The sequence below is a fragment of the Acinonyx jubatus genome, chromosome B4 (genome assembly GCF_027475565.1).
Source record: "Acinonyx jubatus isolate Ajub_Pintada_27869175 chromosome B4, VMU_Ajub_asm_v1.0, whole genome shotgun sequence".
Taxonomy (NCBI): domain Eukaryota; kingdom Metazoa; phylum Chordata; class Mammalia; order Carnivora; family Felidae; genus Acinonyx; species Acinonyx jubatus.
The window spans coordinates 37181653-37201972 of NC_069387.1; the positions used below are offsets into that span (position 1 = coordinate 37181653).

General features: G+C 42.2%; 1 protein-coding gene across 9 annotated transcripts in view; it reads right to left on the reverse strand.

Annotated features, from left to right (window-relative positions):
- The window catches only part of LOC106965396 (maestro heat-like repeat-containing protein family member 1), a 112044-nt gene extending 91733 nt beyond the window's left edge, over positions 1-20311 (reverse strand). For 8 of the 9 annotated variants that reach the window (XM_053225694.1, XM_053225697.1, XM_053225699.1 and 5 more), the window contains exon 1: positions 12313-13341. In XM_053225694.1, the coding sequence (XP_053081669.1) occupies positions 12313-12352 (40 nt within the window). In that variant the 5' untranslated portion in view covers positions 12353-13341. Of the gene's footprint in view, positions 1-12312; positions 13342-20172 lie in introns of those variants that run through there. The other variant, XM_053225692.1, reaches the window with a different exon arrangement.
- Positions 20312-20320: the final 9 nt, after the last annotated feature.

A 20320-nucleotide genomic window follows, 5' to 3' on the forward strand; every position in this document is an offset into this window, starting at 1 on the left:
AAAATACATCAAATTCATTTAAATTCCTGAGTTCATAATGATTCTTAAAGGGGGGAAAAAGTGGCCACCTTTGAAGGGCATAATAAAAAAAATTATTTTGAAAAATGGTAATAAAAATCAAGCAATTATTCAGGCTTTTCTATATAAATTGTACCACTGGGTAACAAAAACAGTTTATAAAGAGCAGTATCTCTTTCCAGAAGTATACCAACTAATAAAGGGAGAAGCAATGATATAATAATGCCAACATTTAAAAAAAAAGCTTTTTTAATGTTTATTTATTTTTTGAGAGAGGGAGAGAGAGAGACAGAGTGTGAGTGGGGGAGGGGCAGAGAGAAAGGGAGACACAGAATACAAAGCAGGTTCCAGGCTCTGAGCTGTCAGCACAGAGCCTGACACAGGGCTGGAACTCACAATCATGACCTGAGCTGAAGTTGGATGTTTAACCGACTGAGCTGCCCAGGCACCCTATGCCAACATTTTTCAATTCATAATTGATCAATAGCTGCTAACATACTAAAAAAAAAAAAAAAAAAAAGACATCCAGATATGATTATCTCTGTTGCCCCCGGCATCTCTAACCAGAGTCTGATCAAGCCACCAGAACAAACTAATTTATAGTAAAAACAAAGAACAGAGGGACATGTAAAACAACATCATGAGGCTACAATTAGCAAAATCCAAAATATGGGAAAAACAGTCCTTTTTCTTCAACAAATAAATCACAAGGGAGAAAAAAAGAGGTGAAAGGGGAAATCAAAGTTCAAAAAAGCTAAGAGACAAATCAAACAATCATGAAGTGGGACTTTATTTGGATCCAGGTTCAAACAAACACATTATAAAAAAGATATATGAAACTGTAAATTTGGAGATAGCAGAATATTTGATGATATTGAAGAATAATTGTGTGGGGTGATTGGTGTGACAATGGTATTGTGCTTATGTTTTTTTAAAGAGACCTTATCTTTTACAGATACATACTGAATATTTATGGATGAAATTATGTAATGTCTGGGATTTGCTTCAAAATAATAAGCGAGGGGAAGAAATGGGTGGGAGTATATGTGAAACAAGAATGGCTATGAGCTAATAAACAGTACATTTAGTGATGGGTACAGGAAGGCTGACTACACTATTTTCTTGACTTCTGTATGATTAGAATTTTCCACAATAGAAAGTTTTTCTAAAAATCTACTTCATGATTTTGTAGTAATAATTATCTAGAGGGCTTATCACCATGGCTGACAGATAACCTCTAAACATTGTTTTTCACTTTTATATTCCCTTTCAATTAATTAATCACACCTAAAAGTACATTACTTAGACCAAGACCCATGGTTCATATGACTTTATCCACCGAGTAGTAATTTACTGAAGTTTCAAGTTTAGAATTAGGAAATGCCAACCTTCAGAGTCCCAAATCTACCCTACAACAGCAGAGGCAACAATCCCAAATGCCTCCCTATCACTACTAATAAATTATTGCTTTCCTCTCACCTTGTAGAAATACTTGCAATCATTCATTTAGTCATTATTTTTCATTAATTTATTATGTGTCCAGTATTAGGTGTAAGGATACAAATAAATACTAATACAGTAGACCCTTAGGGCACCTGGCTGGTTCAGTCAATAGAGCGACTCTTGATCTAGGGGTGGTGAGTTTGAGCCCCATGTTTGGCAGAGAGATTACTTTAAAAAAATACAGTAGCCCTTTGATTGAACGCTAGATGAATATTTTTGAGTGCCAAATGCATTCAAGAAACAGTGCTAAGTAACTGTAACAAATACACAACCTAACTCTCTCCTAAAAGGCAGCTCTACTGGGCACATAAAAATGAACAGAGATGGGAATGCAAGCTGGTGCAACCACTCTGGAAAACAGTATGGAGATTCCTCAAAAAACTAAAAATAGAACTACCCTATGACCCAGCAATTGCACTACTAGGCATTTATCCAAGGGATACAGGTGTGCTGTTTCAAAGGGACACATACACCCCCATGTTTATAGCAGCACTATCAACAATAGCCAAAGTATGGAAAGAGCCCAAACGTTCATCAATGGATGAATGGATAAAGAAGATGTGGTATGTGTGTGTGTGTATATATATATATATGTATACACACACACACACACACACACACACACACACACACACAATGGAGTATTACTCGGCAATCAAAAAGAATGAAATCTTGCCATTTGCAACTACATGGATGGAACTAGAGGGTATTATGCTAAGTGAAATTAGTCAGTCAGAGAAAGACAAAAATCATATGACTTCCCTCATATGAGGACTTTAAGAGACAAAGCAGATGAACATAAGGGAAGGGAAACAAAAATGATATAAAAACAGGGAGGGGGACAAAACAGAAGAGACTCATGGAGAACAAACTGAGGGTTAAGGGAGGGGTTGTGGGAGGGGGGATGGGCTAAATGGGTAAGGGGCACTAAGGAATCTACTCCTGAAATCATTGTTGCACCATATGCTAATTTGGACGTAAATTTTTAAAAAAATTAAAATTAAAAAATAGAAAATAAAAAAAAAACTCTCAGTAAATTAGGAAAAGAAAAAGCTTTCTGATAAAGGGTATTTATGAAAAAATTATCACTGATGAGCACTGGAAAAATAAATAAACAAACAGAGATGTGGTACTCGCCCTCACATAGTTTAAAAACTGATAGAGCCCATGAGACAAGAACCCAAACAACCAAGAATAGAAAGCTGAATGTGATAAATGGTCGCAAAATGATTCAGTCACCAAAGTGGGAAGTGGTGAGTAGTTAAGACTGGCGGGAGCATTTAAGTGTCTAGGTAGAGTTGGAAACTAAGGCTGGAACGGTACAATAGAACCATTATGTGGAGTTAGGCTAAGGGATCTGAATTTTATTGGCAGCAACAGAGAATTGTTTAATGTTACTGAGCAGGGCATGACACGCACAGAACTGTGACTTGGAACAATGCCTCTCGCAGCAAGTGGCAGAGCCCACAGACCACTAGTGGAAGACCAGTTCAAGCCTGAACTACATCTCCAGGCTCACAGCACACTCCCACATACATGTGAACAAGCTTAATGACTAACAGATTTATAGCACCTGAGATGCACTTGAAGCTTTTGGAGACCTCGCTCCAGAGTACAGCACCCAGACCAGCACTGAACTGCCTCGGAGAAAACTTCCAGCCACAGCCTAGAGCAAAGCTTAGCAAACTTTTTTCCATAAAACGGTCAGATAGTAAGTGTCTCAGGTTTTGCAGGCCATGTGGTCTCTGTTGCAACTACTCAACTCACTAACACAACCAATGACAACAACGTGTAGATGAAGGAGCTGAGTTGTGCTCTAATAACATAGGACTTGGCCCTTGAGCCATAGTTTGCCAACTCCTAGCCTAGAGTTTGGAGCCTCTTCCAGAACCCAAGTGACTAATCCAGTTACAGACCAACTCCAACTCCTTCCAGAAAACTAGCGTCATTCATCAAAGACTAAGAAAGCTCCTTCAGAAGTACAATCCCTCTAGGCCTGAGAGTCCATCTGCCCACTGAAGAACCAGGAAAACTAATTCTCTGCCTAACCTTGTGACAGCTAAACCCCATCAGGCCCACACCACTGTTATCCTTGCTTACCCCCCAAGAATACAAGCCCCTCCAAACGTCTTACTCTCCCACATCCTCTTTGCCTTTGCTCTTACTGTCTCCTCTCCCTAGAAGGGATGCTCACCTCCTACTCAGCTCACATGTCAATGCCACCTCCTCAGAGAGGTTTTCCCTGGTCCCCCAACCTATTAAAGCTCCCCTAGTCACTCTCAATTACATTTCCATTTTCCATTCTTCATAGCACTTTGTACTATCTGAAATTATCTTATTTATTATATGTCTCCTCCCACAAAAATGTAAGTTCCATGAGATTGGGAAACTTGCTCATCTTGATCGCTACTGTATTTCTGGCCTAGTACCTGGTCCTCAGTACCTACTTATTAAATAAAATGAACAAATAAATGAGTTGCCCTATTTTCTCTGTGCTTCTTCCCTCCAACTACCCCTCTGCCTCCACCCCTTCCAACTTCTCTCCAACGCCTTTGGAAAAGCCTCTGTATTACAAAAATTTCCTTCTCTCCTCAACTCTTTTTTTTTAAGTGTATTTTGAGAGAAAGAGAGAGAGAGAGAGCCCCAAGCAGGGATTCCACACTGACAGCGTGGAGCCTGACAAAGGGTCATGAGATCATGACCTGAGCTGAAATCAAAAGTCGGCCGCTTAACCGACTGAGCCAGGATATGGACCACCCAGGTGTCCATATTCTCAAATGGAAACCTGAGAACATGATTTTTCCTGCATGCTCTCAAGTGGAGGCTACTTGTTTTCTCCTGTGCTGCACACCTTAGGGTCAGACACCACACATACCCCCCCCCTTTTTATTTCCAGTCTTGTTTAAACACTTTCTCTCCAGTCCCATCCCCACTGCCACCCGCTCCCTCATTGGGTAAGTCTCTACTCATCCAGTTGAGCCCTGATGTCATTGCTCTAAAAACTCTGCCTGGGTACCTGGCCCACACTGCTGTCATCCAGATAATGTGCACCCCCCAGCCCCTGGAATGTTCTCATTTATGAGAGCATTTTTCATACTGTATTGCAACGATCAGTTTAAGGTATCTATCTCTTCCTTCACCCTATCCCCCAGAACTAGGTCATAAGCTCTGTGGGGGAAGGAACTTATCATCGTGCCTGAATGTAATGGGCTATCCATAAACATTTATTAAGTGAAAGAAGTCGTGGGGCACCTGGGTGGCTCAGTCAGTTGGGTATCTGATTCTTGATTTTGGCTCAAGTCATGATCCCAAGGTCATAGGATCGAGCCCTGCATCAGGCTCCATGATGAGCATAGAACCTACTTAAGATTCTCTCTCTTGGTTGGGGCACTTGAGTGGCTCAGTCAGTTAAATGTCCAATTTTGGCTCAGGTCATGATCTCACGGTTATGTGGGTCCAAACCCTGCATTGGGCTCTGTGCTTACAGCTCAGAGTCTGGAGCCGGCTTCAGATTCTGTGTCTCCCTCTCTCTTTCTGTCCCTCCCCACTCACACTCTGTCTCTCTCTCTCTCTCTTTCAAAAATAAGTAAACATTGTTTAAAAATTAAAAAAAAAAAAAGATTCTCTCTCTTGGGGCACCTAGGTGGCTCAGTCTGCCAAGCAGCCTACTCTTGATTTTGGCTCAGGTCTTGATCTCGTGGTTCGTGGGTTCGAGTCCGACATCTAGCTCTGTGGGATTTTCTGTCCCTCTCTCTTCCTTTCCCCCACTAATGCGCGCTCTCTCTATATAAAATAATAAATAAATAAATAAATAAATAAATAAATAAATAAATAAAAGAAGTCATAAGCTATTCCAACAGTGAGAGAAACTAAACATGGTGAGACCTAACAGGAAGCCTCTGCCAGTGAGAAATGCTAAGGGTCTAGATTGGAGAAGTATGGCAGGAATGAAATGTAGAGTGGGACATGATGCCCCATACTTGTCAATGACATGCCATCTTTCTCACCAGATCTCTCCTCCTCCCTTCTGTTCATCTCATCAGCTGCCACCAGCACTCACCCCTGCCACTGAAGCCAGAGAAACCTGGGAGACATCTGCCCCCAACCCACTCCATCTAATCAGACACCAAACCTCATGTCCAACTCTCCTTCCCCACCCCACTGCTTCCATCTTTGTTCAGAGCACCATCATCTCGCACCCCTGCCTGTTTCAGGTAAATCAGTCTTCAGGTCTGCCCTTCCTACAACCCTACAGTATCCTTCCTCTGCAGACCTGGAAGAGTGCACTTTTTAATTAACTATTTATTTTTTATTTTTTATTAATTTTTATTTATTTTAAGAGAGAGAGTATGCACATACACACATAAGCAGGGGAGGGACAGTAGAAAGCAGGAGAGCGAGAACCCCAAGCAGCCTCCACACTGTCAGCACAGCACCTGACAGGGGCTCAATCTCATGAACCACGAGATCATGACCTGAGCTGAAATCAAGAGTTGGTCACTTACCCAACTGAGCCACCCAGGCACCCCTAAAACAGTGAACTTTTTTAAAGTGCAAATCTGAGTGTGTTATTCTCCTGATTAAACCCCTATGATGGCTTTCCATTTGCTTCATGGCTCTAGTTCAGGCTCCTTAGCATGGCAGCCAAGGATAGCACTGCATGATCCATCAGCTTCCAGAGGCTCTTCTCCTGCTCCCTCCCTAGCACCTTTTGCCCATAGTCAGTGTTATGCTCACCCTGGCTTCCCTGCCTGGGATGCCCTTCTTGGCTGTGTATGGACACATACATATGACTTCGTTCTTTCATTTATTTGTTTATTTATTTATTTACTTATTTATTATTTTAGAGAGAGTGTGTGTGCATTAGTGGGGGAGAGGCAGAGAGAGAGGGACAGAGAATCCCAGAGAGTTAGACGTGGGGCTCGAACCCACAAACCATGAGATCATGACCTGAGCCAAAATCAAGAGTAGGCTGCTTAACTGACTGAACCACCCAGGTGCCCATCATCTTTCAAGACCTAGTTCAAGCATCTCCTCTAAGGAGGTGCTTTGTAATGTCTCCCCATCCTTCCTTGAGACACTGCAGTCCTCCAAGCAGCCTTCTGCCTTAGCACCTCATGCCATATCTGGCACTTTATGTGTTTCCATTGGCTTCTCCAGAGCAGGGTCCCATGTATATCTTAGTCAGCTTTGTATCCCCAGTGCCCAGCACATAGTGGGCAGTCAGTAACCATCTGAAAACTGAATGGAATCCAAGGAAGCTCTGGAGTGATCACCTGGGTGATGGGGGAAATGATCTGCTGCCCTCTCCTGACAACGTGAGGCATTGTCCTAACCACAGACACCATCCAACCTTGCAAAAAAATTAAAAAAAAAAAAAATTGGAGGAGGAGTAAGCTGGAAAAGGGGAGGATGGAGAATAGTATTGGATTGAGGTGTTGGTGGGACACCTTCGTCCACTCCCACACTGTTCCCATGTCCATGCAAGCTAGGGTGCAAAAGCCAGGTCAGTGCTTCCAAAGGAGGGCATATCCTTAGAATGGGTCTGTCCCTGACACTGAACTGTAAACTCTAAATTATACTGTATTTGTTTTCCACTCTGTCCTGTTGTCATTGTTGTTGCTATTCCTGCTGTTTCCATTCATTTTAGTAGGCAATCACTAATTTTTTCCTCCATTGTTTTAAAACATGTTTTTTGGGGTGCCTGGGTGGCTCAGTCAGTTAAGCATCCAACTTCAGCTCAGGTCATGATCTCACAGTTTGTGAGTTCGAGGCCAGCGTCAGGCTCTGTGCTGACAGCTCAGAGCCTGTAGCTGCTTCAGATTCTGTGTCTCCCTCTCTCTCTCTGCCCCTCCCCCGCTCGTGCTCTGTCTCTCTCACTCTCAAAAATAAATAATAAAACATTTTTAAAAATTAATAAATAAAACATGTGTTTTGTTCTTGTACATAGAAAGACTGAATTTGACCACTAGTTTCTCTTGATTTTAATTCAACTTCCCACTGGTCTAGTGTCTAGTGTTGTGTCTAGTGCTCTGGGTGTCTCTCCTTTCTGCCAAACTACAAACACCAGTTAGGATCCCGCACCCTTCACCCCTTCCCACAGCTTCAACAAGCCACGCGAAGTCATGGCAGGGGAGGGTGGCTTTCGGCAAGGAGAATCATTACCTTGCTCCTCTTGGGGCCATAGTCTTATTGCCTGCATTTTGACATGTGGAAAATTGTCTAACACCTAACATGAGAAATTGACTTGGTGAAGGAGCTTGAGACTGGAGACAGAAGTTGGTGAGTGATGTGTATACCCAGATAGGTAAAGACTCAGAGCAGCTAAGATAGCCACCTGCAGAGAAACATCACCTCTTACTCATCTTTGAGTCCTTAATGTTTACCACACAAGGTACTCAGTAAATATCTAATGTTTGTTGAAATATTGAAAGGAGAGTACACACACACACACACACACACGAAAGAAAAAAAGGGACAAGGATGAGAGGTCCAACTTTTTATAGTGTGAATGATTAGAGCTGCCTGATAGATTTGCCCTAAATTTAGGGATTTACCCCACTAGAAAGGAAATGCCTTTTTCAATAACAAATGATCTCTTCTGGGCTTCCAAAGAAGGCCTCCTCATCTCTTACTTAGTTCCGGTCCAATCATCCTACCCTTGAAGAGTTTACTGAACAACTTTGGAATGGCATCATAAACATTGTCTCCACATAAAACTGTACCTGCCTTCAAGTGGTTTACAATATACCTGGTGAGATGTAGCGCAAATGAAGAAAATTGTTCCCTGTCCTCAGGAAGGGAACAATTGAGTCACCAATTCCTAAGTCATCTCACTGGAACGCAAGGCGTCCATCTGCACCTGCCTTTTCAGAATAATTAGAGGACCCTATAATACAGGATGAAATAGTCAACCAACAATCACTGGGCGCTGAAAACATGCACTGTAGAAAATACGTAGTATTCAGGTGGAGCTACCAGGGAAAGCTTCCTGAAGGAGGCTGGGTTTGAACTCTCCTAGACTAGGTAGAAGTAGTAAAGAGAATGGAAAATTCCTTGTCCAGGGGTCTGGAGGCATCCTGGGTCTGAAGGACAGAAGTCTCATCAAAGCTCCAGAGGTGAGGAGACAGTGTAAGCCCGCCCGCGTTCTCAGCATGGAGTGTGCCACCAGGGCCAGAGAGAGAGGTGGAGAGGACAAGTGCATACCTCTCAAGATCCCAAATAGTGTGCTTTGGTGCCCTTTGAATATGGCCCCCCTCCAACAAAACCCATGCCCGTGCAGAGTGTAGTGAAGTGCTGGCCAGGCTGACAGCGCCACCTCAGAATGTCATCAGGGAGGCCTGCGTTAGTTCAGAGACAACCGACGGGGTGGGGCATGCTAGGCAATCTGGAGAGCCAGAGTGTCTCAGACAGATGAGGTGACCATGACTCCCAGACCCCCCAACCTTCATGAACAGAGTCTCTTTGATTCGCAGAACTGTGTGACGCTGTTCTGGAATAACAGTCAACAGCATGCCAGGTTCGCCCTCCCACCAGGTGGAGTGAGAGAGGCTGAGTCTTTTCTCCCCTGCTCATTGCATCCCAGTCCAGCCAACACCCCCCCCCAAACTTCCAATGAACCGCCTAAACACTCCAATCCGAGTGGTCTCTTATCAGCGGAGGGCCAAATTCCTCTGCTTCCACCTAATAATCTCATCTTCCGCTCTCCGGCACACTCTACCCCATCTGAGGCCCATCTACTCTGTGCAGCAGGTGCTCATGTCCATTTTAGGGCAGCTCTCTCATACTGTTCTCACCTCCTGAACACCCTGCCCCCTCCACTCAGAACAGTATGGCAGAAACAAAATCAAGACTGGACACGGAAGCAAAGAAAAAGGCTCTGAATCGTTCCATAGACACTGAGTGCCGATATACCTCTGCTCTAGCGAATCACCGCAGATGTGGGACTTCAAACAACACAAAGTGGTTATCTTACAGTGCGAGGTCAGAGGTCCAAAATCAGTCTCACTGAGCTAAAATCAAGGTGTCAGCTGGGCCATATTCCTTCCGGAGGCTCCAGGGCGCCTGGGTGGCTCAGTCGGTTAAGCGTCAATTTCAGCTCAGGTCGTGATCTCACCGTTTGTGAGTTCAAGCCTCACATCAGGCTCTGGGCTGACAGTGTGGAGCCTGCTTGAGATTCTCTCTCTCCCTCTCTTTCTGCCCTCCCCCACTTGCGTGCATGCGCTCCCTCGCTCTCTCTCTCTCAAAATGAATAAATAAAGTTAAAAAAAATAAAAATAAAGCAGTGCCTGGGGGGCTCAATTGGTTAAGTCTCCAACTTCTGTTCAGGTCATGATCTCACAGTTCATAGGTTTGAGCCCCATGTTGGGGTCTGTGCTGACAGCTCAGAGCCTGGAGCCTGCTTTGGATTCTGTGTCTCCCTCTCTCTCTCTGCTCCTCCCCTACTCACACTCTGTCTCTCTGTCTCTGTCTCTCTCTCAAAAGTAAAAAAACAAAAACAAAAACAAAAAAAATTTTAAAAGAATTAAAAATAAATAAAAATAAAAATAGCATTTATAATAGCACCAAAACAAACAAAAAATTCCTAGGAATAAATCTAATAAAAGATGTGTCAGACCTCTATACTGAAAATAAAAACACAAAACATTACTGAAATAAAAGTAAAGAATATCCAAATAAATGGAGGAATATATCATGTTCATGGGTTGGAAAACTCAGTATTAGATGTCAAATCTCCCTAATTTGATTTATAAATTCAGTGAACTCTCAATCAAAATCCCAGCATTTTTTGAAGACATTGACAAGGTGACTATAAAATGTATATGAAAAAAATCAAAGAATAGAAAATCCAAGGCAATCTTGAAACAGAAGAACAAAACTGGAAGACTAGTACCACAAGATATGAAAACTTATTTTAAAGCTAGAGCAACTAAGATAGTGAGATATTGGCACAAGGATAGATTAACAGACCAATGGAACAAAATAGAGTACACAAACAGATATAAATATATGGTCACATGTGACAGATGACAAAGGAGCTATAGAGCTACAGTAGTAATCAGGACAGCGCGGTATTGACAAAGGAAAAGACAAACAGATCAATGGAACACAACAGAGTGTGCAGAAACAGATCCACATAAATACAGTCAACTGATTTTTCACAAAGGAGCAAAGGAGATACAACAGAGCAAAGACCGTCTTTTCAACAAACGGCACTGGAGCAGTTGAACACCCCAGTGCAAAAAAAAGAATCCAGACACAGACCATAACCCCTTCACAGAATTAACTCAAACTGGATCACAGACCTAAATGTCTATGGGCAGAACTACAAAACGCCTAGAAGGTAACACAGGAAAAAAACCTAGATGACCTTGATCATGGCAGTGAGGTTTTAGATACAACACCAAAGTCACAATCCATGAAAGAAACAATGGAAAAACTGGACTTCATTACAATTAAAAACTTCTGCTCTAAAAATCAATGTCAAGAGTATGGGAAGACAAGACACAGACAAGAAGGAAGTATTTGCAAAAGACACATCTGATAGTGGACTGCTGTCCAAAATATACAAAGAATTCTTAAGACTCAACAATAAGAAAACAAACAAATCTGATTTTTTTTAATGTTTGTTTATTTTTCACAGAGAGAGTATGAATGGGGGAGGAGCAGAGGGAGAGAGGGAGACACAGAATCTGAAGCAGGCTCCAGGCTCTGAGCTGCCAGCACAGAGCCCGATGTGGGGCTTGAACTAACGGACCACGAGATCGTGACCTGAGCTGAAGTTGGATGCCCAACTTCAAACAAATGTGATTTAAAAATGGGCCCAAAACCTTGACAGATATCTCACGGAAGATACACAGATGGCAAATAAGCATACAAAAGGGTGTTCTACATCATACACCACAGGGAAAAGAAAATTAAAATGACAAGAAAACACTACACACCTACTAGAATGGCCAAAATCCGTAACACTGACAAAACCAAATGCTGATCAGGATGTGAAGTATTAGGAAAGAGAGTTCCTAACTGTCACTGGTGGGAAGGCAAAACACCCGCTTTGCAATATAGTTTAGCGGTTTCGTACAAAACCAAACATACTCTTATCATACAATGGTTTACCCAAAGACGTCTAAAACTTATGTCCATACAAAAACCTGCACACAGGTGTTTGTAACAGCTTTATTCAGTTATTGGTATATGGTATGGTATATGGTACATACATGTCATTACAAATTTGTCCAAATCCATAGAATGTACTAGACCAGGAGGGAACCTGGGACACCTGGATGGCTCAGTCGGTTAAGTGTCCAACTCCTGATTTCAACTCAAGTCCATCTCGTGAGTTTGAGCCCCACGTCAGGCTATTTGCTAACAGTGCAGAATCAGCTTGAGATTCTCTCCCTCTCTTTCTGCCCCTCCCATGCTCATGCACTCTCTCTCTCTCCTCTCCCCTTTCTCTCTCTCTCTCAAAATAAATAAACTTAAAAAAAAAAAAAAGACCAAGAGTGAACCCTTATGTAAACTATGGGCTTTGACTGGCAGTAATGTATTGATGCAGGTCACTGATTTTAACAAATGCACTCCTCTGGTGGGGGGGATGTTGATAATGGGGAGAGGCTATAGTGGGTGTGAGGGTAGGGTTCTAGGCGAAATCTCTGCGCCTTCTGCTCAGTTTTGCTTTGCACCTAAAACTGCTCTAAAAACTAAAGTCTATTAGAGAAAATCACCAAGCATAAAAAATACATTAGTAAACTGAACTTCATTAAAATTAAAATGTTCATCAAAACATACCATTATGTGGAGTGCCTGAGTGGCTCAGTCCGTTAAGCATCTGACTTCGGCTGAGGTCATGATCTCACAGTCCATGGGTTCGAGCCCCACATCGGGCTCAGCACTGGCAATGGAACTTGGGATTCTCTCTCCTCCTCTCTCTCTCTGCCCTTCCCCACTCATGCTTTCTCTCTCTCAAAATAAGTAAACTAAAAAAAAAAACAAAAACACACATATCATACCATTATGTGAGTGAAAAGTCACACTACAGACCAAAAGATTATTGCAATATATCTGTCAAAGCAAATCATACCTATAATATATAAAGAAACTCCAAAATAACAAAAACATAGACAATGTAATCTTTTAAAATGGGCCAAAGATACAAACAGGTACCTCACAAAGATTTGAACGACCCATACAGATGGCCAATAAGTATATGAAAAGGTGTTCAATTTCATTGGCTATCAAGGAAATACAAATTACATAGCACTACTTCCCCCAGATAAGCTAAATTTAAAAGGACTGACAATACCATGTTTTGGCAAGAATGAGCAAGAACTAGAACTCTCAGATACTCTTGGTGGGAGTGTAACTTGATACCATGACTTCAGAAAATTGGCAGTACCCACCAAAGCTAAATATAAGGAAAACCCATGACCCAGCAATTGTGTTTCTTAGGTATATACCAAACTGAAATGAGCACTTGTGTCTCCAAAAGTCATGTATAAGTATGTTCACACGGTGGCTGCGTGACTCAGTCGGTGAAGCGTCCGACTTTGACTTAGGTCATGATATTGCGGTTTGTGAGTTCAAGCCCCACATTGGGCTCTCTGCAGTCAGCGTAGAGCCTCCTTCAGATCCTCTGTCCCCCTTTCTCTCTGCTCCCCCTCCCCCTCGCTCTCTCTCAAAAATAAATAAACATTAAAAAAAAAAGAATGTTCATAGAAGCTTTGTACATAATAGCTCAAACCTGGAAACAACCCCAATATCATCAACAATTGAATGGGTAAGAAAATTGTGATACAGTCACAGGATCAAATATTATATAACAACAAAAGGTAATGAACTACTCCTGCCAACAAAAGGTAATGAACTACTCCTGCATATAACAAAATGGATGAATTTCACACACAATGTGGAATTAAGGAAGCCAGTCAAAAAAGTACATACTGTATGATTCCTTTTGAATAATGTCCAAACACAGAGAGAATTAATCTATGGTGATAGAGGTCAGAATAGTGGTTACTCCTACTCCTAGGGATGATTATTGCCCAAGCACAGGGGACATGAGGGAGGCTGCTGGGGTGCTTAAATGCTCTATATCTTGATCTGGGTGGTAGTTAGGTGTGTGTGTATATATATATATATATATATATATATATATATATATATATACATACACATTTTTATATATGTATATATACACACACGTGTGTGTATACATTTATATATATGTATATATACACACACGTGTGTGTATACATTTATATATATATGTATGTATATACACACCTATATATATACATATATATATGGGTTCATATATATATATACATATATATGTGTATATATATACACATATATATGTATATATATATACACATATATATGTAACAATTTATCAAGCTATACATTTACATATTTTTTAAGTAAATAGAGAATACTACCCATCTTTCAAGATCTTCCTTAAGTTCTAGCTCTTTCTGAGGCCTTCCCAGCATACTTTCCCCCTTACCAGATCTGGGCATTTTGCTCTTTGAAACAGTGCCACACTGATTCGCCCTTGGTTTTGCTCTAACTTCTCTGTGTGAGCATCTCAAGGGTAGGGTACTTCTGTCATAGACTCTAGGCACCCTACAAACCCTAGTGATGACCTTGGAACTCAATATGTGTGCAGTAAATAACTTTATACCAACTGGCCATTTATAGGAAGTAGTAGCAGCAAGCATTAGTGGGCACCAGTCTTGAGGAAGGGCTGAGGGATGTTCTCCATAACCCTATCTTTCCTTCCCATGGGAAAGAGAGGACAGTTGGGATGTCGAATAATTGATCAATGAAGGAGCAGACCAAGAACCCCTTTATAAAAGGATACCCTTCTCCCCCAAAGGTGTATGAGGCTCTCTTTGTCTGGTCTATCCCAGAATCTATGTGAGTATTTCCAACCTTGGTTAGGATTCCCAGTATCATATGAAGTAATTAAACCTGAGGAAGCGAGCCCAAGGAAATACCAGAATAGTTTCCCTGGAGGTGGCTAGTTGTGGAGAGAACCCAGGTGAAAGGTTAAAGACAGAGATGTTCTGAATACACATTCTGAATAAATGCTAAAAGAATAAACATTAAGCCAATATTTGACTAACTGGTAAAGCTATTACCAATATAGAACAAACTTCTGGGAAATAAGAATAAATCTGAACTGGGGTGCCTGAGTGGCGCAGTCAGTTAAGCGTCCGACTTCAGCCAGGTCACGATCTCGTGGTCCGTGAGTTCGAGCCCCGCGTCGGGCTCTGGGCTGATGGCTCAGAGCCTGGAGCCTGTTTCCGATTCTGTGTCTCCCTCTTTCTGCCCCTCCCCCGTTCATGCTCTGTCTCTCTCTGTCCCAAAAATAAATAAACGTTGAAAAAAAAAAAAAGAATAAATCTGAACTTTCACATAAATTTTTTATTATTATTACAATTTAAACACTTTAATTTTTTTAAATGTGTGTTCAATTTTGAGAGGGAGAGGGTGAGTGTGAGTGGGGAGGGGCAGAGAGAGAATCCCAAGCAGGCTCTGTGCTATCAGCTCAGGGCCCAATGTGGGGTGCGAACTCACCAAACACGAGATCATGACCTGAGCCTAAGTCAACACTTAACTGACTAAGCCACTCAGGTTCCCCCAGAACTTAATGTAAGCAGACCAACTATAGAAGTTTGACACTATACTGAAGGAAAAATAATTTCTTAATTTTTCAGTAATGACAGCTACTGGGTTGCTCCTGTGGTCACTACAGTGCACATTTATGATATTAAATATACATTTACTTTCAAATGAGGACAATAGAGGGCAAGATTGTATTTTTCCGAAATGAAAATCTCCATTTTAATTATGTTAATTAGACATGATAACAACCACGACAAACACCTGATCTTCAATCACACTCAAGTTTGGGAAACTAGAAATAATACCAAAGTAAGTACTTGGCTATATGACCCTCTGAAAAACAAGGCCGAAGCCATATTTCAGTGCATTCATAGATACAGGGGATGAAGATTGGCTGCTTTTTATGACCTTAGGAGCAAAACAAAAAAATATATATTTATCTGTGGTGGGAAATTTTAGTTTTAAAAGGAAGAAAAAACTCTTTACTTAGCAGGATAACCACTAAATAGCCTGTCCTCCAGTCCCCAGAGAGATCAGATAATGGTGGAGCCCAAGGAAATATTAGGACCAAATCTTTACCATCACAGGATTCCAGGTCTCTTTGGAATGACACATTATCAGCACACAAAGATACTATGAGTTAGAATTAGGTAGATTCATAATTGAGTGTTAAAGAGCAAAAGGTACAGATATGATTTAACATCAGGAGAGAGCACTCCTCTGGAAATGACAGAGCAAACCCAGTGGCTCTCAACCTAAAGGCCAGAGCCAGGGTCCTCCAGGGCTTCTATTCCATGGTCCAGCAACCGACAGGCTGAATCAATAAAACGGGGCACTAGGGTTATTACGACTTACTTATTACCGTGTGCCACGCACTGCTTTGAGTACTTCACACATAATAATTCATTTACTCCTCCCAGGAAAACCCCTATGAGGTAGGGACTATCACGATTCCCAATTTAGAGCTCAGGAAAACTTGCCCAAGGACCCACGATGTGTTCAATGATGAAACCGAGATTTGAACCCAATCCAGAGCTCAAGAGCTTAACCTTTACACTATGCAGATCTCTCTTATGTGCAAACTTCACACAGACGTCTACCACTTTTCAAGTGTATGAAAATGGACCAGTAAATAAATAAGTAAATAAATGTATGCTTCATGAACTATGGAGCAGCTGTTTTGGTCAACAGTATAGTTTGTATTTTCTCAGTCAAAAGACACCGAAAGTAGCAAGAAATGATGTAAGTCCTTAACATTTTTAGTATTACATTTTTTAAATATTCCAATATAGTTAACATACAGTGTTATATTAGTTTCAGGTATACAATATAATGATTCAACAATTTTTTTTTAATGATTCAACAACTCTATACATTACTCTAAGAGTACTCAGCATACTCTTAATCCCCTTCACCTATTTCACTCATTCTCCCAACCCACCTCCCCTCTGGTAACCATGAGTTTGTTCACTATAGGTAAGAGTCTCTTCTTTGTTTTTTTTTCTGAAATCCCACATATGAGTGAAATCATATGGCATTTGTCTTTCTCTGACTTATTTCACTTAGCATTACACTCTCTAGATCCAGCCAGGTTGCTGATAATGGCAAGATTTCATTTTTTATGACTGAGTAATATTCCATTGTGTGACTATACCACATCTCTACCCATTCATCTATCAATGGACACTTGGGTTGCTTCCATAATTTGACTACTGGAAATAATGCTACAATAAACATAGGGGTGCAAATATCCCTTCGAATTAGTGGTTTTGTATTCTTTGGGTAAATACCCAGTAGTGTTTGCTATTCTATTTTTAGCACAAATCATATTGGTGATATTCTAATTCTTAGGCTAAGTGGTATACTCCCAAGGTTCGTTATGTTGGTATGTTATATAAAGTGTGCATGTGTACATGTATAAACACACACACATACTCAACTCACATAATTTTAAGTGATCCATATGTGTGTGTGTGTGTATATATATATATATATATTTTTTTTTTTTTTTTTTAACATTTAAGAGCATTGGCAGTCTAAGGTCAAAATAGCAACTTTAAAAAACAAGGGGGGTATTTGGGTACTTGGGTGGCTCAGTCGGTTGAGCATCCGACTTCAGCTCGGGTCATGATATCGTGGTCCGTGAGTTCAAGCCCCGCGTCGGGCTCCGTGCTGACAGCTCAGAGCCTGGAGTCTGCTCAGATTCTGTGTCTCCCTCTCTCTCTGCCCCTCCCCTGCTCACGTTCTGTCTCTGAAAAATGAATAAACCTTAAAAAAATTTGTTTTAAATAACAGGGTCTTTATGTCTAAAGGATGGGCCTAGCATTACAAAGATGAACCAGATGAACTCAGGAAGGCTGATTTTGGTAATAACACAGCTTCTGACCACAGCATGAGTCATGTACAGTATAAAGTGGATTATTTAAAAAAAAAAAAAAAAGTATGTTCTCTTCTTCAGCAAAAGGGGAAAATTTTGGAAGGGTTTTGAATGAGTGAGTAATACCAGTGAAAATAATTACACTGTTAAACATCTTTAATGGGAGTACTAATTTAAATGGGCTGGGACAAACGGGTAAGTCAGGGGAGGGAAAGAACAAAACGTCTGCACACTTTCTACATTAAGTATGTGTAAGTTTTACAATCAGAAGAATATAATGTAAAGGACTGGGGGAAAAAATCTAGAAACAATAAGGCTCTGGTCTGGGAATTCAAAAATCCAATGCCTATTGCTTCTCCCTTCTCCTTTCCATTCCCTAGCTCCTCTAATACTCAAAAGGGGCCAGAACTTTCTCACTGGAAACCTGTCCCTCCTATCCTTCCCCTTTCCCTTCCACCCCATCGTTCTCCTCTCTAATAGACCTCTGTATTCTTAGCACTCTGCCCCCACCTCTACCATTACACTTATCACATAATGAGCATTGTTTAGTAACCACCCACTTGAAGGCAGGCACTGTGCTAGACACCTGCCATGTGTTTCCTCTTTCCTAACCATCACAACTACTTCCATTGACCAATGTTACTATCCCTATAACCTGCCCCAAATCAGATAGTATGCCAGTGACCCAACTCTCTGCTTACTCCAAAGCACATGCTCTTTCTGTTATTATGTGTTCAGGCAATGGCAGGTGCATCTTAAGCACTCAATATGTACTGACAAGAAGTAAAAGACGCAGACTTATGCTGTTTGCTTCCAATTAGGAAACAGATGCAAAAAGCAGTCCTCTAAAGGTGAACTTTTCTTTTCCATCCCAACTGGTTCTTCCAGATAATACCCAATGAACCTAGCATTAAAAGAAACTAGCACACGATGGGATAGCCCTGTGCATAAACCAACAGCAAGATAACTGCCAACCCAGCAAGCCAGCACCTTCCCCACCACCTCTGTCTCCCGGAGTTTTGGAGGACCTCTATTCACACTGTTATTTCCTCCTCTACTGAGGAAAAAAGAAAAAAAAAAAATTTAACCCCCCATACCCTCCCGCTGAGGGTATCCCCAGTCATCTAATGAGAAATGTCTTAGTTGTGGCTAAAGTCATTTGCTGTAGGCATGCCTGGGTGGCTCAGTTCGTTAAGCGTCCGACTTCGGCTCAGGTCATGATCTCACCATTCCGGAGTTGAAGCCCCATATCTGACTCTGTGCTGACAGCTCAGAGCCTGGAGCCTGCTTCAGAGTCTATGTCTCCCTCTCTCTCTGCCTCTCCCACACACACCCCCCTCTAAAATAAATACACATTAAAGTCATTTGCTGTAAACTGCTGGAGGAGACGGTTTTATTTCTTCTGTATCCCCTTCCCCTCAAGTTCCATCAGAAAAGACTACAGTGAATTATCAAATTATGTTATGGTATTGAAATTTCATCTATAATAGGGCAAATTAAATTGCGTACCTAAATGGGAGAGTGTGCACAGGACCAGGCACATAGCAAGGACTCCAAAAAATAAATAAATAATTATTATTGGAATACAAATTTATGCAGCCAATAACTGCTCACCAGGCACTATGTTAAACGGTTGAGTGCTGAGCAAAACCGACTCTCCCTAGATGGATCTTTTTGTCAAAGGCTATTTAGCTCTGACTTGCCACACAAATGCTCGGTACTCCACAGGCAGTCGCTAAATACTTCGGAACCAAGTATTAAGAAAAGATTCCTTCCCACGGGCCTTTGATAAGATGGAATGACTTTTTTCGTGACTTGAAACCATTCTTATTTTTAAATATTAACCTAAACGGTCGTTTTATTATTGCCGGGTTAGGTCCCTTTAATATGTGCCCCATTTAAAGAGCCCTCAGCTCAGCGGGTCATTTCTTGCAGATCTGCTGCTTGTAGCATTTTAAAGAGCTGAAGGCGGCACGTGTTCCCGGCTCGGGGGCAATCAAGGCTGCTTTCCCCAATTCTGTGCACTGGGGTTACATCTTTTCACTCACTTTCTCCCCAATTCGTTAAGTATATACACCGAGTAAAGATGGAGAGATCATGCCATCCGCGCTTACGACCGGCTTTTATAAAAATGCGCGTCTCGGGTCCCGGGGAGACGGACGCGCTGCCACTCACATCCGGCTACAAGGCTCTAAGCAAACCACGCTGCAAGATGCAATGTATAGGGCGGATCTGGGGCGGCTGGTAGGCTCGGTATTGGAGTGATGTAGGGGGATGGAGAAGGATCTGGAAGAATCCGGTTAGACCGGGAAACGGACGGGGGAGGGCCGGGGAAGGGCGCTGGGCCGGAGGGGAGCAGGAGTAGTGAGCGGGGGAAACCCCCAGAGTCCTAGAGTTTCAGGAGTGGGGGCAGGGGAGAGCCAAGCAGCTAGGAGAAGGAATGACCCCCCCCCGTAAAAAAAAAAAAAAAAATTAATGTAAGCACCCTTAGTACTACAGCCCGAACGGGCTTAGACGCCGCCGTCTCTAGAAAGTTCTCCACCTCCTCCCCCTCCGTCCGTCGCTCCCGCCCCAGCTCCTCCCAGCCCCTCCCTCCGCGGCGGGGTGGGACCAATCGCTCCCCGCGGCCGCTCATTACCCACCTACTCCTGCTCCCGCGCCCGATCCGCCGCGGGCTGCGAGCGCGCCGGTAGCCAGAGGTGCTCGAGCCTTCGACCGGTTCGCAGCTGGGTGGCCGCCGCGCTAGCGCCTTCCCGCCCGCACGCCCGTGCAGACAGGCCCGGACGAGAG